The 26978-nt window shown below is 51.6% G+C and overlaps 1 protein-coding gene across 1 annotated transcript in view; it reads right to left on the bottom strand.

Moving 5' to 3' along the window:
- The window catches only part of Capn5 (calpain 5), a 50585-nt gene extending 23884 nt beyond the window's left edge, over positions 1 to 26701 (bottom strand). Inside the window, exons 1-3 of the mRNA XM_090348466.1 lie at positions 26601 to 26701; positions 13130 to 13330; positions 3584 to 3715 (exon numbers count right to left, since the gene is read on the bottom strand). Of these exons, the coding sequence (XP_090204592.1) occupies positions 3584 to 3715; positions 13130 to 13294 (297 nt within the window). The 5' untranslated portion in view covers positions 13295 to 13330; positions 26601 to 26701. The remainder of the gene's footprint in view (positions 1 to 3583; positions 3716 to 13129; positions 13331 to 26600) is intronic.
- Positions 26702 to 26978: the final 277 nt, after the last annotated feature.

Genomic DNA, 26978 nt, shown 5'->3' with positions numbered 1-26978 from the left:
AGCCTGGCACACAGTGACGCAGGGCAGGCGGCAGGCCTGCAGCTCACAATAGTCTTGTACCAGGTACTCAAGACAACGGTCACCTCTCAATTGCAGGTTCACCGAGTCTGGTCACTGCAGTCTCCTCCCTGCTCTTGGAAAATAGAGCTGAGCTGGAGAAGTCACGGAACCTTCTGCTATGAGAGGGGTCTGCAGAACAGAAGTAGGGTATCAGCAGACCCTCAAATTCAGGGGTCTGTCTTCCTTCCACACTTGGAGAGGTACATACTGAGCCCACAGAAACATCGTGACCACCCCCAGGCTACAACTACGAAAGCATCCTATTGGATCACTGTCTGGTTGGTTTTGAATCCTGTGCCTGCTGGTCCCAGGTTCACTTTAAAAACTAGGAGTAGGGCCGGGAGTTTGGCCTAGTGGTAGAGTGCTTATCTAGCATGCACGAAGACCCGTGTTCAATTCCTTGGTACCACATACATAGAAAAAAGCTAAAAGTGGTGCTGAGGCTCAAGTGGTAGAGCTCTAGTCTTGAGAAAAATCCAAGGACAGTGCTCAGGCCCTGAGCTCAAGCCCAAAATAAATACATAAATAAATAAATAAATAAAATAAAAAAATAAAAACTAGGAGTAAAAGGGCGACTTCCAGGTAGAGGATCATTATGTCAGGGTGTGAAACCGCTGTCCTGTGGCTCAGCCCACAGGATATAGGACAGCACCCCGACTCTTTCACTGTCCTTCCAAGGAGAAAATGAGGACTGGTCAGGGACCCCCTGTAGGGCAACAGGCCAAGAAAGTAAGGGGTAAAAACAAACAGGATCCAGTCATCAGGGACAGGGACACAGGGCACAGTAATGAGCTCCCCAGGGACACCTTCAAGGACCCAGGGGCTGTCGCCACAGCAGCAGCCGGAGGTACCATACAATTACTAAGAGTGCCCAGCCCTGCCCCATCCTCCTTGGGGACCAGACCACTGGAGATCAGCCTCTGAGACCACCAGGGCTGGCATCCCAGCCCCCTACAGGAGGAGCTTTGCCCCAGTTAAATACAGGCCTGTTGAAGATACCCAGCATGCCCGGAGCCCTGGGCCTCTGCCACCGGCTGGATGGGGAGCTGTGGGGGGAGAGGGAGCTGGGACAGAGTGGCAGGGAGGGGTGTTTCCCCCCTTCAAATGTACAGATAGGCCCAGTTAGGCTCTGTTCCACTGGAGGCAAGGAAGACCAGCTAGTGAGGCTATCTGTGGAACTGTCAATCTGGGTCAAACAATCTTTGGGGCGAAGTGGGGAAGCCTTCATTTCCAAAACTCTCCCAAGCCCTCTGTGCCAGCTGTATCAGCCTCATTGGCAGGCTATACCTTGGGCCAGTTCTGCGTGCAGGGACCTCACCTCAAGACGGGAGGTAGCAGATAAATAGGCAATTACAGGGCTGGGCCTTACCTAGCTGGGCATGGGGGCTCAGAGAAAGGAGACTAGTTCTGGACTCAGAGAAAGTGGCTGGAAGCCAGGGGCTGGTAGCTCATGCCTAAATTCTAGCTATTTTGGAGGCTGAGATATGAGGATTATGGTTCGAATCCAGCCTGGGCAGGAATGAGACTTTTATCTCCAATTAACTGGCAAAAAGCCAGAAGTGGAGCTGTGGTTCAAGTTTATAGAGTGCCATTCTTGAGCAAACAAGCTAAGGGACAGTGCCCAGGCCCCAAGTTCAAGTCCCAGTACTAGCACCACAATAAAAGAAAAGAAGCCTGGCACTGATAGGTCATGCCTATAAGCCTTGCAAATCTGGAGACTGAGATCCGAGGATCTCAGTTTGAAGCCAGTCTGGGCAGGAAAGTCTGTGAGACTCTTATCTCCAAATAACCACCAGAAAATGGGAAATGGAACGGTGGCTCAAAGTGATAGAGTGCTAGCCTTGAGTCAAAAAGCTCATGGATAGCACCCAGGCTCTGAGTTCAAGCCCCACTACTGAACAAAGAGAGAAGGGAAAGGGGAGGGAAAAAAAGGAAGGAAGGAAGGAAGGGAAGAAGGAAAGAAGGAAGGAAGGAAGGAAGGAAGGAAGGAAGGAAGGAAGGAAGGAAGGGGAGAAAGGGAGGGAGTCAGGGAACAGGGAGATCCCGGAGGGAGGAAACAGAAGGAATATGCAATATACTAGTCACATATCCCAAGAACTGCTCAGACCCAGACCTTCTCTAGGACTGGGAGTCCATAAGAGATAGCTGTTGAAGGGCTAAAGAACACCTCTCTGAGGCCTAGCTTGGATACCCCACATCTATAGGCTGTGGTGGTAGGTTCTGATGGCCTCAAAGGGTCCATGTCCTAGCTGTACTGACTCTACAAGACCATCAGAAGCTGGGCCCCCAGGTGACACTGCAGGACTGTGAAGGGCTTTACTCTGTTCAATGGACTTTAGAACAGGGGCATCTCCCACAGTCCGGGCCTCAGCCAAGGACACAGTGCCCTCTGCTGGTCAAGGAATGCTTCAGAGGACAAAGGGAAAACAACTTGTGTCTCTAGTGCCCAGCTTCCCTGTGTTTCAGAAATACTGATGGCCACCGTGGGCCATTGAGCACCACACTGCCAGATCCTGCGGCATCTCGTCCCCTGCTTCCGGCCTCCCTGAGAAACGGCGGCTCTCTTTTACAGACAAAGGTGAGTCCAAGGTGAGTCACACGATTTCCAAATGGGAAGGCTGGGGCTCAAACCCCTCCATCAGCCCTGAGAAGGGACAGCAAGAAGGGCAGAGACAACAGGGCGCTGGTGGCTCACGCCTGTAATCCTAGCTACTCAGGAGGCTGAGATCTGAGGATCACTGTTCAAAGCCAGCTCAGGCATGAAAGTCTGTGAGACTCTTATCTCCAATTAAACCACTAGAAAACTGGAAGTGGCACTGTGGCTCAAGGGGTAGAACGCTAGCCTTGAGCTGAAGAGCTCAAGGACAATACCCAGGCCAGAATTCAAGCCCCACAACTGCCCACCCACCCCCCACCCTGCTGCCGAAAAAAGAAGGGCAGAGCAGGAAAGACAGGAAAGGAATAGAAACTGCTGTTTGCCAGGATGGGAACCCAGCTCTCCCCTGAACCTCACCAACAATTCAAATGTGGCCTCCACTCCAGCCTCCCTAGTTCTTCAGGAATGGAGCCCTGAGCTTTGGCAACCTCACTGTTAAGTGCTGCTATGAAAAGCCCAGGTCGCAGGACCAGGCCCCATTCAAAGGCCTGAAGTTACCTGAACTTATCCTGCTGAACAACTGGGAAACAAGGGCCCAGAGAAGGATACCACCTGCTTCACCTCACACAGCGGGTTCCTAAGTGCTAGTGGTCTGTCCACACTGAAAATGATGCAGGAAGAAACTTCCACATTGTTTTGCTCCAGGCACCCAGACCTCCAACAGTGGGGAGGGGACACACCTGAGACCCCCTTAAGAACTCCACACCATCCCTGGACCTGTTTGTGGGGACTCTCAGTGACGAAGAAGGGCAAACCCAATGTTTGCCCCTACACGAGCCCTGGTACAGATGTTCACCAAGTCCTACGTCAGGCTGAGCTGGCAGCCTTCGCCTTTATCCCCCCTCCCTACACGCCCCCCTGCCTCACCTTTTGCCACAGCGACTCTCGGGAGGCAAGTGATGAGCAGGCAGCCACGAACCAGCAGTTGCCCACCTGGCCCTGGTGCAGGTCATGGGAGCTGATGCCATCCACAAAGAGGCGGGGGTCCTCGCAGATGTCCTACAGAGAAGGCAGGAACAGTGTGAGGACCAGAGAGGGTGGAGATGGTCATGGCTTTCTGCTTCCCAAATCCACCAGGTCTTCCTTGGGCCTCTCCCTTTCCCCACTGGATCGAGCTTTTCCATCTAAGATAAGACAGTGCATGAAAACCATGGAAGGACCTCAGTGGGGCAGGATCCTGGGCCATTAGCCTTCCTCTGACCTCTGTGGCCTCCCTGAGTAGCCAACCTTGCAGGGCTCATCTCAGTGGGATGAGGATGTAGAGATGATCTACGATGGGCGCATGGGGAGGGGAAACTGGGACGCCGACGTGCCATGTAGCAAGTCCTTTGTGCCAATCCATACCCCATCTGAGTATTAGTATGGGGTTGCAAATGAGGCCTGAGGGTTTAGAGGGGGGAAGCAACTTGTTAAAGGCACACAGCACACAGTTGCCCAAGTAGGGAAGAGAACTTTCTCTTGGCTTTCTATAGAAACTGGTTGGCATGATCATGGGTTGTTCCATGGGATATACTGAGAGCCTGGCCATGAAACTCACTGTTCAGTGCCCCGCCTGCAGCTTCTTCTACTTTCTGGAATCCCCCTGCTCTGCCTGCATGGAAGGATCCAGGGTGGGTTCCATCTCCTGCACTTGGTGATGCCCAGAGGCTGCCACCTAGGCTTCCCACTTCTTTGAGACTTCCTTCCTTCCTTCCCTCCTTCTCTCCTTCTCTCCTTCCCTCCCTCCCTTCCACTTTTTGCACATAATCTAGTGGCAGTGCCTAGCTTTAGCTGGGCCTCTCCCAAAAGTATATTCACTGACACAATCAATAAACATGAAGTGTCTGCTGCCCTCTCCACAAAACACTGAAACAGAGCAGACAGAGCCAATTCTCGCCAAGAGTATAGTCTACAGTCATTCTTCTAGGCACATTCAGGCATTGTTCTCAACCAAAGTGTTCACCCTAGCACTGGTGATTAATGCCCGTAGCCCTAGCTAATCAGGAGGCTGAGATGTGAGGATCGCTGTTTGAAGCCAGCCCAGGCAGAAGAGTCAAGGAGACTCTGATGTTCCGTTAGCCAGTAAAACGTCAGAAGGGGAAGCATATCTCAGGTGGTAGACAGTCAGCTTTGAGAGGAAAAAGCCAAGCCGAAATGCAAAGCCAGTGCTGGGAGCATAGCCTAGTGGGAGAGTGCTCGCTTAGCATGCATGAAGCCCTGGGTTCAAGGCTATGGTACCACATACACAGAAAAAGCCAGGAGTGGTGCTGTGGCTCAAGTGGAAGAGCACTAGCCTTGAGCAAAAAGTGTCCATGGACAGTGTCCAGGCCCTGAGTTCAGTCCCCAGGACTAGCTCCTCCCCCCCCCCCCTGAAAAAAGTACAGGGGCCAGAAGTTTGGCGTAGTGGTAAGAGTGCTAGCTTAGCATGCACAAAGACCAGGTTCAATTTCTCGGTACCACATATATAGTAAAAAGCTGGAAATGGTGCTGTGGCTCAAGTGGTAGGGCCTTGAGAAAGCCCAAGAACAGTGCTCAGACCCAGAGTTCAAGGACCAGGACTGGCAAAAAAAAGTGCAAAGCCATGAGTTCAAGCTCCAGCACTTGTTCAAAACAACCCATGTCACCAAGCCCCAAGGCAAATCTCCTATCTGTTTAGTTCGCCTTTGTATATGTTGTGAATAAAATATTTACAACTGGTACTCCATCCACTTTTTTTCTGAGTAAACAGGTAATAACAGTAAGAATGAGAATCCATGGGGCTATTGCTGTTTGTGATAGACATTATTAACTGATTTGTTCTTCATAAGCACGCAGGGAGTTTCTCTGAGCACACAGGCAGTCTTGAAAGGCATCTGCACTGGAGTTGATGAACCAAAACTCCAAACTCCAGTTTTAGAGTGAAACATTACTGAGAACTGGGACATGAAGGACATGAAGTTTTTCTTTAAAGGCCCCCAAGGCTGTGCTGTGGAGTGGGAAAAAGAAGAGACAGAAGCTGAAATGGCCCCCCTTCCCGCCTTCCAACAGTGTAAAACCCACCCAGGCCACAGATGGCAGCTGGCTCATGTCTTTTTTTTTTCCCCCGTTGGTAAGTTGTGGGGCTTGGACTCTGGGCCTGGGTGCTGTCCCTGAACTCTTCACGCAAGACTACCGCCCTACCCCTTGAGTCACAGCCCACTTCCCATTTTCTAGTGGTTAATTGAAGATAAGAGTCTCACGTGCTTCAGTGCCCCAGCTGGCTTTGAACTGCAATCCTCAGATCTCAGCCTCCTGAGTAGCTAGGATTACAGGCATGAGCCACTGTGCCCGGCCTCAGCTGGCTCATTTCTAAAGGCAGCAGACAGTGCTCAGGCCAGGGAAGCAGAGAAGGTTGCACAGCCACCGGCCCACATGGGCTGGAGGGCCAGGCTGTAACAGAGCTGGGAGTTATGGGGTGCCTTCCCTGTCCAGTCCAGGCATGCTCAGGGGTCCCACCTAGGCCTTCCTGTTCTCCATCAGCTTCTCCCATTGATGAGAGGGGCAACAACTCTTCAAGGTGGGAGCAGACACTGAGACATGTCTTTCAGGCACCTGCTGGTATCACAACAGACCCTGCGGTGGTCCTGAGATGTGAACATAGCTGACATGTTGACAGGTGCAGACAGGTTGGAGCCCCAGCCACATACAGGCCAGAGGGCAGAGGCTCAGGTTTGCTCCTGCAGCCTTTCCACAGGCAGCCAGTAGAGGGCAGCAGAACCAGGAAGACGAGACACGGATTCCTGCTTCCCATGTAACTGGCTGTGCAACCTGGAGCCAGTGGCTGTAACTCTCCTGGCCTCTATCCCTCACTTAGGTAAATGAACAGGATGTTATCTTGGCAGGGCCATGTAAGGCCTACACTGACAAAGGTGATGCAGAGCTTAGCAGGAGGAAATGAGACAAAAGGACCTCATAAAGCATTTGAGATTCTTCTGCTCAGTGCAAGCTAAGAGGCCAGGGCAAAGGCCTGGGTATAAGTGTGTGTGGTTTTGGTTGGGAGGAGGGGGTGGGAGGGACTGCTCCTGAGACGTGGCTGCTCTTTCCAGCCAGGATCACAGGACAGCCCAGGACCAAGCAGCATGGTAACTTCCCCACAGCACAGTTTGGGGGCCCAGCACCAAGATCACAGGAAAACCTGCTCTTCTTTGGTCACAAGGCCATACTCAAGCAGAGAGAGCAGCTTGGTCTGTTTGCTACTTCCAGCCCTGTGCCCCACCTCTATCTTATCTCTCAGCCCAGCTTCCCAGCCCCTGGAAGCAGTGATTTCGCCATCTGCCCCTTGGAGACCCTGAAGGGAGGCAGAAGGAACCAAAGCTGGAAGAGTCAAGCTAAGAGTCTGGTGTCCCCAGAGCAGCTGGGGAAAGTGACATCTGGGGTTCCCTTCCACTTCCAGCTTACAGTCACAACTGCAGCAGATTCTCAGGCCTCATCTCACTGACGTGAAGCCTGGCTTTTCAAGACCAGTATTTGTTCTGCCTTTCTTGGGCCAACAGCTGGACATGGGCCACAGAATGAGTGAGGGACGATCTTTGACCACTGGCAGGTCCTTTGAGAAGGGGAGCCAAGACTCAGCCTCTTCACGAGCAGAGGTCACCTCAGCAACCAGCGAGATCAGAGCGGCTGCCAAGATGGGCCGTGCCTTCAAAGCAGGTGTGGGGAAGGCTGTGGGCTACAGGCAAGGAGGGGAACAAGAACCCCAAACAACCTAAAATGGGGCTGAGCTACTGCCTAGAGAGATGCTGCCTCAGCCACGCCCCTCCCTTGAACCTGGCCACCTGTGCTTTCATGCCAGGATTCTTTGGCTTTGTCTCTGGGTCTCGCTGCCAGCCCGGGAGCTCTGGGCCACCTCCAAGGTGAGCAGATCAAGGTCTGGGAGGGAGACAGAGCAGGAAGGGACTGGATGGGACTAGCTATGAGTCCTGCTGGCTGAGCACTCTCAGGACCTGAGTCCTGGCTGAGCTGTTCTGAGACAACTCCTCTAGTCAACACACCTTTAGGGCCATGGCCTTGGGGGCAGTGGGGAATTCAGGCTGAAAAACCAGCTTGACAAGATCAAGCCTGGCCCTAAGCCATTTCTATCTCTGCCTGGCAAGACATTCAGGTTTCCAGTCCCGGTGCACAACCAGGAATGCAGCATTAGGAATGCAGCGGGTCCTTGCATGGGTCACACCTGCAGAGCTCCCGGCCCTTTGCACCAGACACCCCCTCACCCTTCCTGCATCCTCAGATCACAGAAGAAATCAACACCTGGACAGTGCGCAGGATCTCTGCCCAGGATAGGAGCACAGCATCTGTCCTTGGGAGTCTTGGCCCTTCCTCTGCAAGTCTCCCAGCCTCCTCCTGTCTCCATCTCCTCCCACAATGCCCATCCTGCATGCCATCTCCTCTGATAAGACTGACTGCACTGCCCACCTTGGGGGTTCATTCCTGGACAGGACAGAGGCCCATCTAGCCACAGTTGTCAGTGTCCACTAGCAGCCCCTTCTGAGATCTAATCTAACTTTCAATATAATGGAGAAGCAGCCTCTTCCCTAGAAGGTGAGTCCCAGGGGTTGAGGGGTGGGGGGAGGGAAAGTAGGAGAAAAACATGGGAAGGGGTAACAATGTTCAAGAAGTTTGGCCAGGAATTTGGCCTAGTGGTAGAGTGCTTGCCTAGCAGGCAAAAACACCCAGGTTCAGTTCAATTCCTTGGTACCACATACATAGAAAAAGCTGGAAATGGTGCTTTGGCTCAAGTGGTAGAGCTCTAGCCTTGAGAAAGCCCAAGGACAGTGCTTAGGCCCTAAGTTTAAGCCCCAGGACTGGCAAAAAAAGTAATGTACCCACTACCTGATGAATGTAATCGTAACCCCTCTGTACATCATCCCAACAATAAAATAAAATAACCACCTGGCTATCTTGGGAGAATTCTGGGAGATTCCCAAACTGACATCTATTCATAAGATCCTTCTTTGTCCCATCCCCCTTTTTGTGCTGGTACTGGGGCTTAAACTCAGAGCCTTGCATTCTTTTCTTTTTCAGTTGAAAGGCTTGAACTTGGGGTCTGGGCACTGTCCTGGAGCTTTTTTTTTTTTTTGCCAGTACTGGGCTTGAGCTCAATTCCTGAGCACTGTCCTTGGGCCTTGGGTTTTCTCGAGGCTAGAGCTCTACCACTTGAGCCTCAACGCCACTTCCAGCTTTTTTTTTTTTTTTTCCTATGTATGTGGTACCGAGGAATTGAACCAGGTCTTTGTGCATGTTAGGCAAGCAATCTACCACTAGGCCAAACTTACAGCCCCACCTGGAGGTCTTTTGATCAAGGCTAGCACTCTACCACTTTGAGCCACAGTACCACTTCTAGTTTTCTGGTGGTTAATTGGAAATAAGAGTCTCAAGGACTTTCCTGCCTGGACTGGCTTTGAACCAGAATCTTCAGATGTCAGCCTCCTAAATAGCTAGGATTATAGGTGTGAGTCACCAGGGCAGCCCTGAGACCTTGCATTCTTGCTTAGCTTTTTCATTCAAGACAAGTGCTCTAACACTTGAAACATAGTTCCACGTCTGGTTGTTTTTTTCTTTTTCTTTTTCTTTTTTGGCTAGTCCTAAGGCTAGAATTCAGCTCCACTTCTGGCTTTTCTGCTTGAGACTAGTACTCTAACACTTGAGCCATAGCTCCATTTCAGCTTTTCTAGTGCTTAATTGGAAATATGAATCTCATGGCCTTTCTTCACTTGGCTGGTTTCAAACTGTGATCCTTGGATCTCTGCCTCCTAAGTAAGTAGTTGGGATTACAGGCGTGAACCACCACGACCATCTTTTTGCTGAGTATTTAGAAAGAGTGTCACACATTTGTCTGATCAGGCTGGCTTCAAACCATCTTCAGCCTCTTGAGTAGCTAAGATTACAGGCATGAGCCATGGGTACTGAGCTCCTTGTCCCCTTTTGTAGTTCACCAAGTACCCCCACCAGGCTTGCTGTCTCAGGATGAGAGGAAGACCATGGAGAGAGGGGAATGCTCCAGTTTGTGCCCTGGGGAACAACTTCTTGAGCTCCCAGGCTCTCGTGTGGGAAGGAGACCAGCCTTGTTTATTGCACTGGAAAGAACAAAACATAATGTGGCTGCAGGGGTGGGGCCCAGGCCAGGTCTTCTAGGTGACTGAGAAGGACAAGGCCTGTCCCGCCTGCACAGCCAATCAGGGAGGGAACCCCAGGCTGCTATGGGTCCCCAACACAGAGTTGGCAAGGCAAAGATAGGCAAGTTGGGGTGAAGCTTCCATGTGCCTGACATCTCCGACTCCCCAAGTCATTCCAGACCAAGTGAGGAACCTGAGGCCAGGGAGGGGGAGAAGGGGTGGTAACTTGGTCAAGACTACACTTCATCTCAGGAAGGTAGAGTGCAGGCGGGAGACAAGTCTACCTGTCTCTCAGGCTACTCACTCCCTTTTGAGAGCTGGGAAGCAAGGAGGCAGGGAGGCTGGGAGGAAGGGGGGTCAGAGGCTGGCTGAAGTGAACCTTTAAGGGATAGCAAAGGCAGAATGATCAACATAGAAGAGCTGGGGAACAGGAGAGAAATGACCAAGGGCGTCCCTTGGGCTTTGGTTTTCTGCTGTTGTAAACAGCCGGACACAGAACCAGGAAGTTAAACTTTATGGAAACAGCAGCCCCAGGCCTGTTTCTGGGTGCTTAAGGTCAAGAGTTGGACCCATCCCACCCCTGACCAAGGCAACCTAACTTCCTGCTCCACAAACTGGTCATCCTGCCAGTGGGCGGGTTCTACATCCCAGCCCCCACAGGGATTCCTCCCCATCCCCTGCCCTTGTTCTCCACCAGGCCCCACCCCACAGGCTTGAACCACTTCTGTCATGACCCTGGGTTCTGCCTTGAGGCCTCCCCTTGACTTCCACTGCCCAACCACAGCTGTGGCTCTGTCTACTTCCTCCATGAGCTAGGAGGGTGGCACTTGGCATGTGCCCAGGAGCAAGGCACAGAAGGAGAGGAGGCGTGGCAGGACTCCTTGGGGCTCAAAGGAATGCCAGCTGGGGCCTGCTGGGTCTTAGGCCTCAACCCCACAATTCCATAATCATCCTAAGTGCCAGCTGAGGGCAGGAGCAAGGTCAGAGCAAGGGTAGTAAGGGATAAAACAGGAGCAGGCTGAGAGAGCTAGTGCCCACAGCTGTACCCGCAGCTGGGACTCACAAAGGCCCTTTGAGGCCTGCCTCCCACCCTGTCCATACACTCCCACAGAGGGAGGAGGCATGGGCAGCCAGGAGGGTGGCTACTGAGAACCTGCTAGAGACCAGAGTTGGGGGCAGTGGTTCCCCTGCAGCTTATGGTACTGAGGCAGAAGGACCAGAACCCCTCCAGTTAGTATAAGGAAAGAGCAGGCTTGGGGACACCAACCTCTCCCTGCCAGCAGCTAACAGGATGACTGGGTATTCAATCTGCTTCTCTCCCTCTGCAGGTCTCTCTCTGTCCAGTTCAACATAGAGGAGAGAAACTTGACCACTAGATTTCATTTTCCCACAATGTGCAAGGCCCTGAGGGCCTTGTGTAAAAGCCCAATCAGACTCTAGCCTACTGTGGAGAGAGCCTGTCTTTTTCTTTTCTTTTATTTTCTTTTTTTTGCCAGTCCTGGGCTTGGGCTCAGGGCCTGAGCACTGTCCTTAGGTTTTCTCAGAGTTAAAGCTCTACCAATTGAGCCACAGCACTGCTTTTGGCTTTCTTCTATGTATGTGGTACCGAGGAATTGAACCCAGGTCTTCATGCATGCTAGGCAAAAGCACTCTATCACTAGGCCAAACTCCCAGCCCAGAGCCTATCTTTCGATGGCTTCTGTGCTTTCTGACCAAGGACTAGGTCTTTCCACCTGGCACGTCCTCTGGGGGCAGACCTTGAGTCTGAAATCTTTCTCCCTTGCTCCCCACCTGCCCCGGGCCTAGTTGCCCAGCTGAGGCTGAGCGAGCCTGATGCCAGGCCTGCCTTGTGCCTCCGCTGAAGGCCTTCCTCACAGGCCTCCTTAGCCTGGTCTGAGCAGTGGCCAGCAGCAGCCCAAGTGACCAGACAGAGCCGGGGTTTTCCCACTAAACTCTCCTATGGGTGACTGCCTAGACAGGGAACTGGGGAGGTACCCTCTTGCAGGCTCCCCTTCCTGCAGATCTTGGGACCCTTTACTCTGTGGGACCTCTCCTCATGTCCCCCTCACATGGAGGAATCAGAGTTCCAGAGGACAGTCTTGCCATAGGGTCACACATGACATTTCTCTTTGGCAGGATAAATTAGGTGGCCAGAAGGCCACCTAATTCGTCATAGCCACGAGGCTTCCTGCATTGGGTAACAGTCACAGCAACCTCACCTCTCTCTACTATTGTTCCTGCTGACCAACCATACTAAATTTATGCACTTCTACCAGAAGTGACCATTTCAAAACCATGACAGGAGCCAAGGACTGGTAGTCCACGCCCATAATTCTAGCTACTCAAGAGACTGAGATCTGAGGATGGAGGTTCAAAGCCTGTGAGACTCTTATTGCTAATTCAACACCAAAAAATCAGAAAGTGGTACTATGGCTCAAGAGTGGCAGAGTGCTAGCCTTGATCAAAAGAGTTCAGGGACAAGGTGGGGAATGTGGCCTAGGGACTGGGAGTGTGGCCTAGGGGTAGAGTGCTTGCCTAGCATGCATGAAAGCCCTGGGTTCAATTCCTTGGTAGCATAAACACAGAAAAAGCCAGAAATGGTGCTATGGCTCAAGTGGTAGAGCACCAGCCTTGAGAAAGCCCAAGGACAGTGCATAGGCCTCAAGTTCGAGCCCCAGGACTGGCAAAAAAAAGAACAAAAAAGAGCTCAGGGACAATGCCAAAACTTCAAGTTCAAGCACCCTCACCCCCCCCCCCCAAAATGAACCAACCAAACAAAAACAGCCATTACAGTAATAACCCGGAAAGTAAATATCTGGCAAAGTGAACATCACTGCCTATTTTCCTAAACAGAGATCCCTCCTGATGTCAGGGGCTCACGCTTGGAACCCTAACTACTCAGGAAGCTGAGACCTGAGGATCATGGTTCAGAGTTAGCCAAAGCAGTAAAGTTCATGAGACTCACATTCCCAATTAACCAGCAAAAAGCCAGAAGTGGAGCTGTGTGGCTCAGGTGATTGGAGCACTGGCCTTGAGTTCAAACCCTAATAAATACAGACACCAATAGAGGTGGGGTGGGGGCCAGGAGAGATCCTATGCACATCACTTCACATTTATCCCCAAAATTTCCCTGGAAAAGAGAGAGAGCCTGCCTTCCCAGGTGGGCCTGGCTGGACAGGGTGAGGACTCAGGTACCACAGCAAGGGGCCCAGTAGGGAACCCTCCTCTGTTTTCAAAGCCAGAAGGGGTGGGGCAACTGAAGCCCAAGGGAGCATTTGCCTGCTTCCTGGCTGCAGACACTGACCTTGGGCCGCTTCCACCTGACAGTGGGCCCTGGGGCGCCCTTGTAGTAGAGAGAGTCATCCGTGGCAGGGAAGTGGGGGTCCTCGAAGAAAACCTTCTTGCGTAGACAGGCCCGCTTCAGGGCAGAGTAGTTCTGGTCCTCATAGGCCTTCACGCAGGAGAACATGGTGGCTGCTGCCCCAGGAAGGGGATGTGGGACTACCTGGAGGACAGGAAGCAGGAAAGACCATCACTCAGCAGTACCTGGGCTCCCTGCTGTGCCCGAGTGCCTGTGTGCTTCTCTCCCAGCAGCCCAGGGAAGCAGCGACATCATTCCCCCATCACACAGGCAAGGAGGTGGAAGGGTGGGCAGGGACCTGCCAGAGCTCACACAGCTGATCCTCAAAGACTAACCCAACGCTGCCACCCCGTTCTCTCCTTTCCAAGGCCCAGGGGTGAGACCAGGAGCACTGGCCACAGGGCTGGCCCAGGCCACACCCATCTCCCTCCCTTCCTTTGTTTGACCAGCCTTCCCCTCCCAGAGAAGGCCACACAGGTCACCAGCCCCAGGGCTCCCAAGCTGGCATCAGCTCAAACTCAGCGCAGGCATCTATGTGTGTTCAGGGCTAGGTGCTCTCCTCCTCATCCTGACCTCTGGGCAACCGTGGGGGGAAATCTTTGGCTGACCAAAGGCAAGGGACACGGACAAGACCAGTGTGGTTGGGGAGGCCTCAGAGAGGGGCAGGAGAAGAAGAAAGGAGTGGAAGGAAGAAAAGGAGGGGAGGCAGCAGGGGTTGCATCTGAGTGGCCGTCCCCGACTCAGGCCAGCAGGCAAAGCTCAACCCCTGTGGACCCTGAGGCCAGCTTGGGGTAATACTGCAACCCCATCTAAGTATAGGCCAACCCTGAGGGAAACCGAGGCAGGGTTGATTGGCTTCTGGAAGCAAAGTTTCAATACAGGATTCAGGTAGATGTCAATCCTGACTGCACCACTTGGTTACTGCCAGGCGACCCTGGACAAGTCCCTCAACCTCTCTGACCCCCCAGCCTCCCATCTCAAGGACAGGAACACCCTGCTTCAACCGGAGGAAGATGTCCGAGGACAGAGGAAGGAGTGACCAGGCCTCTTCTCAGTTCCAGAGAGACACCATCTCCCTGGCACCTGCCACATGCCAGAGCCTCTTGCTTTATCAACTGCTGGATGGCACAGTGGTCATTTTTCTGCAAGAGCTGGCATGTGTCAAGGTGAGGTGACTTGCTCAAGTTCTAGGTAGGAGTCTGGATTCGAACTAAGGTCTTGGGCAGTTCAACCTTGGTTCCAGGATCCTGGCACCTTGTACCCCAGCCTGAGCTAGGCCTCACAGGAAGGAGCTGAGACAGGGTGGTGTGGACATGGAAGGACAGCAAGGAGGACAGGAAGGGCCCATTACCCCACCTTCTGAGAGTGTTTGTTTGTGTGCCCTGTTCCACGCTGGTGGCTACACCAGCTTTCACCTTTACCCTTCCTGCAGGACAGGCACTTAACTAACCTCTCTGGTTTCTCAGCTGCTGGGGGAGGTAAACAGCCTCAACTCCTCCTCCAGTGCTCCTCTCAGACTTGGAGGCTGAAGGAAGACCAAGGGACCAGGCACCAAGCCGTTACTAGCCCTGCTCCATGCTGAGGTTCCAGGAGCCGAGGCTCAGACCGCAATTTAACCCATACGAATTAGATCAGAGAAGCTGAAGCAGGAGCCCAGGAAGCAGCTCAGTGTTTCCAGTATTTCTAAGCCCAGAGGGCTCAGAGAGGAAGAGCAGATGGGCTGAGGTCCCCGAGCTGGGCCTGATGGAGACAGGGCTCGGGAGGAGCCAACATCTCAGGGAGGGCCTGCTCCAAGGAGAAGAGGTGGGGGTTGATGGGGGGGGGGGCGGAGGAAAACAGGGGCAGGGCTGGCCCCCTTTGGATATGACTCAGCTCAGCCTCTCTCCCCCTCACCCCTGCTAGCCAGGCTGACTTTGAACCACTTACGCTGGAATGTCTGGGTCCTGGCCTTTACAGAAACAGCCTGCCTGGCCCCCCCCACCCCTGTGTACGCTGTGACCCCAACCCCACACAGCTCTCCCTGTAGCTCCAGTCACTCATGAAAAGTCACAGATAATACAAGGGGGGCGGGCAGGAGAGTGGGCTTCTCAGCCCCATCTCTCCTCACATCTGGGCTTTGGGTAGGGTCCCTTCCATCCCCTGAGCAGTTTTGCACCGCATTAGAACTAAGCCCAGTCCTATAGTCTAAAAGATTCTTCCCTGCTGCCCCGACAATCAGCACACTTTTCCATCTCTGCCCTCCTCTACTCTGGCCTATGCTTCAGTTCTATGAGCTCCTTAGAGGTTCCCCTAAAATGATTAACTCAGGGCCTTTGCACATGCTGTTCTTTCTTTTTTTTTTACAATCTGTTCTTTCTACAATCCAGCCCTCACCTTGTTATGCTGGGATCCTCCTCCCCCCCAAAATAGAGCCCATTGCATGTGTCTGCTTATCCACTCCTTGTCCATTCTTCCAGCCCACTGCTCTCCTCTCCCCCACAGGGACTGTGTCCAACACACTCTTTATTCTTGGCTCCAAGACAGGGGTGGGGCCAGGGATCCTGTAACTGTGATGAATGCACCAGCTCTTTTATCGAGAGGTGGGAGGGCTCCTCAGGGAAAACAGCTTGCAAGAGCCCAGTCCCGGAACTTAGATCTGCTGGAGCCACCCCATCCCTTTTCTAGTTAGCCCAGGCTTCCTTTGCTCTGCTGCTCTTCCTGATGGCTGGATGCCAGCTGGTGCCCACACCCCACTGTCCCAGCCAAGATGGCTACAAGACTGGCACCCTCTGCTAAAGCCCATTCCTTCTCCAGCTACTGAATCTTGGTTTTAGTTCCTCAACAGGGGCCTAAGCTGTGAGACCTTGAACAGGCCAGTTGGCCTCTGGCATGCTTGGCACCTGTCTGGAGGTAAGAGATGAAGGGCCATCACCAGCCAAAACCATTGCTGAGAATAAGCTGGAGGACCCACGCTGTGCTTAACCAGGGCTCAGACCCCAAGACAGTACAAGCTAGACAGGCAGACCAGTGGAACAAAACAGGAAGTTCCAAATAGATGCTTGATTTCTAGCCATGATACATTAAGAAAAGGATCACCTTTTTAATAAGTGGTACTGGGTTGATTGACAATGCTTATTGGAAAAAATTGATCTTAACCCCTACCTCACACTGTACACAAAATCAATTCCAGATAGATGACAAATCTAACTGGAAAGTAAAACAGTAATACTTCTTAGAAGAAAATGGGAAAGGAGCAAATCCACACACCCAGTAAATAGAAGAAAAAGTGCTCCATTAATCACCAAGGATACATAACTTAAAACCACAATAAGGGGTACAGCTCAGTAGTTGAGCACGGATAAGGCTCTGACTTACGTTCTCAGCAGTTCAAAAAGAAAAAAGAAAAAGAGAGTAAAGGAAAAAGGAAGGTCTAATGGAGCTTTCCTGCCCTGGTCAAGCACACACTATCACCATGTCGACTAACAAAGAGCAAGCACAGCATCCACTGCCTAGTCATTGCACTCCTGAGATTATGTCCAACAGAAATGCATGCAACATGTCACCTAAAATCATGCATGAAAAGAGAACATTTAGACAATCAAATTTTGTTACACTCCAAGTCAAAATCAACCCAAATATCCACTTATAAAAGAATGGGGGGGGGGCGGGAGTTTGGCCTAGTGGTAGAGTGCTTGCCTAGCATGCACAAAGACCTGGGTTCGATTCCTTGGTACCACATACTTAGAAAAAGCCGGAAGTGGTGCTGAGGCTCAAGTGGTAGAGCTCTAGCCTTGAGAAAAATCCAAGGACAATGCTTCTGCCCTGACCTTAAGCCCAGGACTGGCAAAAAAGAATGGATAAGTACATTGCTGTATTTGTGATGTATCCATATCACAGAATACCAAACAACAGGGCCGGGAGTTTGGCCTAGTGGTAGAGTGCTTGTGTAGCATGCACAAAGGCCTGGGTTCGATTCCTCAGTACCACATATATAGAAAAGCCAGAAGTGGTGCTGTGGCTCAAATGGCAGAGCACTAGCCTTGAGGAATAAGCCCCAGGATAGTGCTTGGGCCCTGAGTTCAAGATCCAGGATTGGCCAAAAAAAAAAAAATATATATACCAAACAACAAGGAAAATGAACAAACGGCTATTGCCAAAAAAAAAAAAAGACAAAATAAAACTTAAAAAATAAATTTAATCAAGGAGATAGAATACTTTACAGTGGAAACTTCTAAACAGTGAAGAGAATTGAAGAGACACAAATCTCAGAAAGCCACTCTATTTACAGACGGGAAGAATGAAGAGTTACAGCATCCATTGGACTCAAAGCAATTAAACTCAGTGCAAGTCCTATTGACATTCCATGAACATTTTTTACCAGAATAGAAGGAATTCTAAAATTCTTATGAAACCACACAGACTCTAAATAGCAAGAGCAGACCCACAAACAAATGAAGTTGGGGACATCACAATATTGACTGCAAAATACATGGTAGGACTATACCAATCAAAACAGCATGGTAGTGGCATAAAATAGACAAAAACTAGAGAAACAGGTGAGAGCCTGGAAAAAACCACCCATTTGTGGCCAACACCTCACAATGAGGAAAGAGTATAGGAAAATTTGGATATCCACATTCAGAAGAATGCCATTAGACCTTCATTTCACAATACAAGCAAAAATAAACTCTAATGTGCTACAGACTTAAACTTAAGACTTGAAATTGGAAATCTACTAGAAGACAACAGTAGAGAAACTCTGTGCCATTGGTCTGGGCAATTACTTTTTTGGCTCTAACTCTAAAAAAAAATAGGCAACAAAAGCAAAAATAGATGAATGTGATCACACCAAACTAAAAAAGGATCTACACAGCAAAGGAAATAATGAACAGCATGAAGAGACAGCCTATAGGGTGGAGAAAATAACTGTAAATAGTTCATTTCTGAAGGGACTAATATCCAAAACTCATACATTTCAATAGCAGCAAAACAAATAACCAAATAAAAAAATTGGCAGAGGCTCTAAATAGACATTTCTCAAAAGTCATGCAAATGGACAATAGGTTCCAAAAACATTAGTATCACTAATCATCAAGGAAATAAAAATAAAAATTAAATTAGAGGTAGTTCACCTCTAATTCTAGCTGCTCAGGAAGCTAAGCTCTAAGGATCCAGTTCAAAGCCAGCCTAGGCAGGAAAATCCATGAGAGTCTTATCTCCAATAAACCACCGGAAAAAAGCTGGAAGTAGAGCTGTCACTTAAGTAGTAGAGTGCTAACCTAGAGCAAAAAGGCTCAGGGATAGCACCCAAGCCCTGAGTTCAAGCCCCAGGACTGGCACACACACACACACACACACACACACACACACACACACACTTAAAATGGAAAAAAAAAGACTTATTATCTCACACCTGATATCTGTCTGTTATTAAAAAGAGTAGAGATAGCAAGTGTTGGCCAGGAGAAAAGGGAGCCCTTGTTTGCTGTTGGCAGGAATATAAATTAGTCCAGATGCTATGGAAATTACAATAAAGGTTACTTTGACATGATTCCTACAACCCCAGACAAGAAGATCACCAGTTCGAAGCCAGTCTAGGCTACATAATAAATTCAAGGCCAGCCTGATCTACATAGCAAGATGTTGCACATAAAAAATAACAGACAAACAAGCCAGGCATGGTAGCACATTACCTCTAATTCTAGCACTAGGGAAACTGAGGCTTGGGAATCACAAGTTGGAGACTAGTAGAGGCTACTTGATGAAACTATGTCTGCAAAATAACCAGCATCCTTGGTCATTGCTGCATTATTCATGATAGCCAAGTTATGGAAACAGCCCAGATGCCCTACAATGGATGAGTGGTTCAAAAAACAGTGGCACAGACACATATATAATGGAATTTTACTTATCTATTAGAAAGAATAACATTATGTCATTGCGGGAAATGGATAGACCTAGAAAAAAATTAGGTTAGGTGAAGTCAAGCTCAGAGAGACAAACAGTACATGTTTTCTCGGTATGTAGTAGTGGATCTAAAATACAGATGTGCATGATAACATATAAAGAGTCAGATGTAAAATTTTACATACATACTGACAAAAGGATGGTATACTTATGGAAGCAATCCCAAAGCATAATTCCTCTAAACAGCTAAAGTACTGTTTTTGAATATCAGGATTGGAAACATGTCTATTTTGGGGGGGAGGGGGAGAGGAAAGAGGAATGGAGAGATAAAGTGTGAGCAAATGTATTCATTATATTCAATGCACATTATGTAAAAATTGAACTGTATAACATGAGGGCACAGAAGGGGGAGAATGGGAGACAATGGCGGAAGGGGCGACGTTGATCCAAATGCATTGCACTCGTAACCTGACATGGAATTATGACCCTTTGTACAAGTACAAAGTCATTTTCTTTAATAATGAAAAAATGCCACGTGCTGGACGCTCACACTATAATTCCAGCTACGCAAGAGGCTGAGGTCTGGAGATTACATTTCAAAGCCAGCCTGGGCAGGAAAGCCTATGAGACTTTCATTTCCAATTAACCACAAAAATGCTGGAAGTGAACTGTGGCTCACGGGATAGAGTGCCAGTCTTGAGTGAAAAAGCTTAGGGACAGTGCCCAGGCTCTGAGTTCAAGCTTCACAATAACCAGAAAGAAAAAAGTGTGTGTGTGTGTGGAGGGGGGTGAGCTAGAGATGTGGCTTGGTACTTGCCAAACAAGTATAAGACTTGAAGTTCAAACCCTAGTAGTGGGGCCCTGTCGTCAAGACTGGAAGGGGCAGCTCAGAGCTCTTCATGGCTATGCCCCTTTTACACTGGACACCACTGCCTCGTCACACCTGGGGAGACAGAGAAGGAAAGAATCCCAAGGTGGGTCACACTAGACCTGGCCCAGCCTCCCCATGCACTAGCTATGCTACATTATCATCCACCAGGCTCTATCTCTCTGATCCTCAGCCTTCTCCCCTATCTCTTAAGACTCTCGTGGCTTTGGCACTAAAATATTCCAGTGCAAGAATAGGTGGAACTGATGCAGGGCCCCCACTGGGCACATAACTCACAGGTCTCTTCCACATCTGGGAAGAAGTGCCAGTCAGTATGAGACCACCTCCAGATGTGCCCATCTCTGAAGAGGGCAGGGACGGTGCTCAGGGAAAGAAACTGAGGGAGGTGGGGAGTGGGGGAAAACATGATAGATGAGGCTGCACTGAATTCAGCCTGAGGGTCTCGGCTGCCCTACCCAGGGGGCTAGCTTCACCCTGAGGTGATGGAGACTCAGTAAGGGGCTGAGCAGGAAAAGGACTCAGTCACAGATGTACCAGGAAGACACATCTGGCCTCACGATATGACTTGAATAAACCTCTGCCATTTACAAATTTCCCAGCCTCAGGTATTCTCTTACAGCAACAAAAAATGGACTATGCCACAGAGAGAATGGACTAGAAAAGGATAAGACCAGAACAGAGACATCAGGAGGAAGGCCACAGAACTTGAACTATGTATGGGGAGAAAGGAGCGGGGCCAGAGCTGTACAGCAGGCAGGGGAGAGGATGCAGTGGGGGCCTCCTATGTCACATTCCCCCTCCCATCATGTCTTGGGCCAGGCAGGGTAGGTATTGAGAAGCCAGCGATAGCCACGCCTGTAATCTGGCAACCACAGTCCCCCTCACCCCCATCTCTCACTGTACCCCACTCTAGGCAAAACACACTGTCCCACCATTCCTCATAGGACAGGAAGGGGCTGAACAGCTTTATAATTTAGGGTTTCAAAATTTAGGGGGGGTTCAATGCCCCTTGATATGTCTACAGACACCCACTGCTGGACGCAGGGGAGGTGGAAGGAGGAAGCAGGAGCAGCAGGAACAGCTGGGGTCATGACACTGGGGCAGGCACTGAGGCAGGATAGATGTGCAGGGCTGGGGATGCCAGGATGGCAGGCTTTGGCTGCTCCTGGAGGTGCAGGGAGCCAGGGGTTGAACCAAGGGCCAGACATTGATGTAATAAGCCAGGCCAATGCCAGGGTGGGGGCCTGTGGGGGGCACAGCCTCAGAGCTGGGGGCTGACTGGTCACTTGGCGTGTGAAGGCATTCTCCACTGGCTCTATGAGCCCCATTTTAACTGTGTTCAGAGAGGGGAGAAAGAGTAGAGTAGCTATGGATGTGTGGATCTCCCAGCCACACTTCTCCCATATACTCTTTCTACTGACAGGGACAGAGAATGTGTGGAGGCAGAGCTGGGCTGGGGCCGCCAAGCTTCTGGGATCCTGGGTTCTGGCTCCCAAACAGAGGCGTCAGGCCCCATGAGTCATGCCAGGCAGGCTGGCACCAGGACTGGGAAATCCTGTCTCTCTCCTCCCTTCCCCTTATCATTTCTGTCTGTGTCCAATCAATTCTCCACCCTGACACAGAGTGATTTTTCTAACATATTAATCCAACCACCAGGCCCAAACATACTTATCTCCAGAATTGAAGGTCTGAAACCTAATGAGTAATGATCCCCATTTCTCAGATGGGGAAAACAAGCCATCATTTCTCAGTTCTTGTGCCTGCAATTATTGTGTGTGTGTGTGTGTGTGTGTGTGTGTGTGTGTGCATACGCGTGTGTGTGCATACGCGTGTGCTAGTACTGGGCCTTCAACTCTGGGCTTGGGTGCTGTTCTTGAGCTCTTTTGCTCAAGGCTAGCACTCTACAACTTGAGCCACAGCTCCACATCTGACTTTTTGGCAGATAATTCAAGATATGCACCTCACAGACTTTTCAGCCCAGGCTGGCTTCAAACCTTGAGTCTCACATCTCAGCCTCTTGAGTAGCCAGGATTATAGGTGTGAGCCATCAACTGTCCATCTAGTTCCTGCAGTTTTAGAAATAAGCTGTGCTATTTTCACAGCACAGATTGGAGACAAAGGCTCAGAGAAGACCATTTAAAGGCAAGGACAAGAGCCCATCCTGTGTCAAAGTCCTGCTCTGCCAGGGCCACCATCATCTCTCTCACCCAGGCAAAGGCAGTGTGAGTCAGATAGGGATCTGCCCTAGCTGTGAGCCTGCTAGGGGAGACTGAGACCCCAGGAAGGCTGGGGGAACTGCTCTAGGACAGCAGGAGTCATTCAGGCAGGACCAGAAAGGCTGTGTGGAGGAGGTGGCAAGTGAGCAGAATCTCAAAGGATGGAATGTAGTTTTGAGAAATAAAGATAGTCTGTCGAGGAAAGAACATTCTAGGAGAAAGAAACCCATTAGACAAGGTGGGAAGATAGGGTATAGGGGAGAGGGAAGAAGGAAAGAAACATTAATACAAAAACTGTATCACCACCAGTTAGCGATGGGGCCTGAAAGCCAGGCTAAGGCAGGATGTGTCAACTCACAAGGCTGAAAGAAAAGAGGCTAAGGACACAGGCCTGAAGAGCAGGCTGTAGAAATAGTCCCTGAAGGACACACAGCCAGAATGACATCTCCCTATTTCATCCTGGGGTGGGGGGTGAAATGGAGTGTGAGGCAGAACTAAGGGATGCAGGCCAGGGACACTCTAGGATTGGATACAGCAGCCCTAGGTCCTAACAGCAAGACCTTCAGGGGAGGGGAAGACACACAGACTCAAGGAATGAGCTCATGGGGTCACCAGGACTTTGACTCAGGGAAGCCAGAAGCTGTGGTACTAGCATGGCTGGGCATGGTGCCTGCAGTGACGCCACTGGTTCTCCCTGGCATGGGCCAAATAATAGCCCCCAAAGAAATTCATATCTAAATGCCTAGAACCTGTGAATGCCGCCTTATGTGGGACTCGCAGCTGTGATCAGGGAGACGGAGAAGGAGAGATTATCCTGGCTTATCTGGATGGACCCTAAATGTAATCCCAAGTATCCTCAGAGGCGGAGACAGAGCAGGGGTGCATCTCTGTGGGGATGAGGCCCTGGGTTCCACCCAACATATAAATAACACAAAATAAAAAAGGAAGCAGAGGGGAACCATGAGGAGAAGGCAAGGACAGGACAGAACAGAGACGGAGATGATTGGGTCCTAGGAATGTGAGCAGCCACCAGAGCTGGAAGGGATAAGGAGCAGATTTTCCCCTGAGCCTCAGGAGAGAACTAGCGTGGATTTTTAGTCCCACAAGCTCCCAGTGGACTCTGACCTCTGAAACGAAGAGAGATAAACCCACGTTAACGTTAACACGTCAACGTACGCCATAGACTTTCCAGCACTTTGCTATAGCAAGGTTAGGGAAGGGCGGCGGCCTGGACAGCAGGGGCCAGGGTAAGATGACGAAGCCCAGCTGCTCTCTCCTGCTCCAGGAGCCAGGGATCAAGCCAAACATCATAAATTGAATTGCCTCAACATAAAACAATCATCCCGTACTTCAGGGTCTTAGTTACTGTTACTAGGACTAAACCCCTTGAGTCTCATCTTTTCTGACTGGCAGAAATTAAGAAGTTACTGAGAGTGAGAGATGAGAGCACCCAGGACTTGAGCTGGGACAGGAGATCAGGCCAGCAAGCTCTAAGCCTCCCATCTATCTTGTGTGACCACACCCGACAATGATGGGTAGCTGGTACCAAAAGATGGAAGGACTTGGGTCTGCTCTGGCTACAGGCATCTTCTTCCAGTTGACCACATGCCCCATGAAGGGAGAAAATCACAGGTCACACTAGCCTCAGCCACCGGCACACCCTCCAACCAGCTCTGGGAAAGCGGGGTTCCCCAAAGCATTGCCTGGCCAAGGAGAATGTCACCCCTCACAGGCCAGCAACCACACACATTTCAAAATCCTCTGTCCAAGCCAAGAGCTGGCTTTGTAAGACATCCGGATTAGAGTCCCAAAGGGACCTGGCCCACTTTGCCTTTAGTGAGGAGGGAAAGGCAAGGCTGGAAGCCAGGGGGGGAGTCTGCAGCCCCACCTGAACCAAAGTGAGGCAATCTCAGGGCAGCACCAACAACCCAGAGAAGGCTGCAACACTGAGAGTCCTTGGGAGGTACCAGTGGCTCATGTCTGTATCCTCACCATTCAGGAGACTAGATCTGAGGATTATAGTTCAAAGCCAGCCAGGAGAGGAAAGTCTATGAAGCTCTAATCACGAATTAATGGTAGAGCATTAGCCTTGAGTGGAAAAGCTAAGGGATAGCATCCGCGCTCTGAGTTCAAGCTCTTAGAACCAGCAGATACAAAAAAGTGAGGGTCTTGAACACCAAGCCTGGGATCTACAAAAGCCAAGAAATGTTTTGTGGGGGATTCAAGAGGTATCTGGGAGAAGCCCAAAGTTACTCAAAATGCTTTAGCAGATGGGAGCAGAGACAGGGCAGGGGGCAAATGTGCTAAGACCAGCTGCAGACAGCTGCCAGGGGCTGTGCGGACTGCATGGTTGACTGAGGAGAGGGTCTGTACAACCTGTCCTCCACAGCTGGGGGGAAGCCTAGGACTCCAGGCTGAGGCCTTCACGTACACACAGGAAGTCTCAGCTGCCCTTTCTCAGGATCTTTCCCAGGAGTCTTTAGGGAAGGAACTTGGTGAGTTCTCCTCACTCATTAGAGACGAGTCCTGCAGCCTTTCACTCTCACCCAACACCAGTCTCTCCTTCCTCCACTCTCCTCAGGACCCTGTGTTAATGGCCAATTCCAATTACTTATGGCTACTAAACAATAGGTACTTCATGAGTGTCCTGATTTCATCATCCTCATTCCTAAATTCTGGTGATTATGTGGTGCTTATGCCCATTCCACATGAGGAAACTGAGACTGAAGGGTGACACTCTGCCTCGAGGTCATAGGCAGGTAGGCAGGCAAAAAGCCAGCAGGTAGGAAGGCAGAACCTGTGGTAGGAGGGTGTTAGGGAGTAGCCTCAGGAACAGTGTCCAGGACTATAGGACTCTCCTGAGAGTCTGTAGAGAAAGCCAAGGAAGATTGGCCAGTAGAGATGGAAAAGCACTTGGCCCTGTGGCCCAAATGCCCTCCCCATCTCCCAATCCCACAGATCTCTCATAACCTGCATCCACCCCTAACCAGTTAACTCCCACCACACCCGAGCCATGTCCTCATCTCATGTCCCCATCCTTTCTAAACCGAGTTTTCTTTATCCCTCCTCTCTCTCTCTCTCTCTCTCTCTCTCTCTCTCTCTCTCTCTCTCTCTCTCTCTCTCTCTCTCTCTCACACACACACACACACACTCACACACTTGACCTATATAATCCCCACTCTCCAGACTAGCATCAGGCTTCACAGCTGGAGCTTTGCACTCATGGTGCCCCAGCTGGTCCTGTCTCGCCTTTTCAATTCCCCTCGGTGAACTTCTAGCCCACAGTGATGAATCTCCAAAGGAATTTGTGTCCAGCTCCCAGCCAGCATGGGCCCCTGCCTAGTGTTTTCTGCCCTGTGGACAGGGCCAATCTGTGCACCCACCTGCCTAGGAAGAGAATCGCCTCAGGGCTGACTCCACCCAGGCGCCTCTCACTGCAGCTCTGCCTGGCCAGGGACAGCAGCCACAGCAACAGGGCCCCCATTACCGGACCCAGGGCCTCTCCACAGCTCCCCCCTAGCCCCCCACTCTAGCCCTCTGGGAGGTCTCAACCCTGGCAGGCTCTTCTGACTGTCTGAATACTTAGTTTCCATCAGCACTGGTCTTTCTCACCGGAGACAGGACAGAGATTGTGGCTTGAACCTGAAGGATCTGGGTTCCAATTCTGTAAGTTCACCCCTTATCTCTGATCTGTGTGGGATCCAGGGCTTGACTCGACCACGGGAAATGTAGGGGAGGGGGTGGTGGAAACTTGGTACCTGTGAATAACCTTTGGTCCTACTTTACCTCCAGAGGGTACCCCTAGGTCTGTAGGAATCTAGATAGGATCAGAAAAGAGACGTTCCCTGCCAGACCCCACCCCGCCCCGCCCCCAACACCGCACACCAGCCCTGCAGCCATGGAGCCGGGTCCCTCTCAGCCTGAGGACGAGGGCCAAGAAGGGGAGCGGACTCGAGCAGCTGGGGCCTCAGCCGCGCCCGCCCCGCGCAGGCCGGGGCTGGAGGGGTGAATGGGCGCGGAGGGGAGGATGGGGGAACAGGAAAGGGGACTTGTCAGGAAGAGAAGGAACAGTTGGAGCCCCGGTGATAAGCGCCGGGCAGAGCTCGTCCGCACTGGGAAACCCACTCCATAACACCCGGGAGGTGACGAAAGGGCCCCGGCTGTGGGCCGCGGGCGGTGGTGTGGATGCCCCCTTGGGGTCGGGGCGGATCGCCGAGGCCCCGGCCCCCCCCAGGCTGCCGCGACCCTCCGCTCTCGCCGCGCCAGGGGGCCGCGGCACCCTCCTCCCATAGGTGTTCACCAGGCCGGCACTGGCGCGCTCCGCACGGGCACACACCACCTGGAACACACGCGAGCGTGGCGCCCGCACCCGTAGCCCGCACCCAGAGCCCGCACACACCTCCCTCCACGCAGCGCCTCCTACCTGCCGCACGCCGCGGCTCCAGCGGGCTCCGGGGATGCAGGACGCGGCGCGGGCACCGGGTCGGAGGCTGAGCCGACCGGCGCGGCTGCCCGGGGGTCCCGTTCAAGACACAGCCGCCAGGCCCTGGGCGGGGGGCTGGAGCTCCGACTCCCCGAGCTCTGCCCGCCCAGCCCGGCCCGGCCCCGCCCCTCAGCCTCCGCCCCGCCCCACAGACTCCGCCCATTTGGGGGAATGGGGCGTGGCCTCGGGGAGCGCGTGCGCACTGGCACCGCGCGTGGAGTCAGCTCCCGGGAGGCGGCTGCAGAACTCTAGCTGAGAAAGTGGGAGGGCGGATGCGGGTCTCTGCACAGCACCCGCCCGGACTCCCCTGCCCCGTGG

Source organism: Megascapheus bottae, chromosome 16 (assembly GCF_031878675.1).
Source record: "Megascapheus bottae isolate mThoBot1 chromosome 16, mThoBot2.hap1, whole genome shotgun sequence".
Taxonomy (NCBI): domain Eukaryota; kingdom Metazoa; phylum Chordata; class Mammalia; order Rodentia; family Geomyidae; genus Megascapheus; species Megascapheus bottae.
Note: the sequence above shows the minus strand (reverse complement) of the source record. Positions and strands in the feature narration are given on the sequence as shown.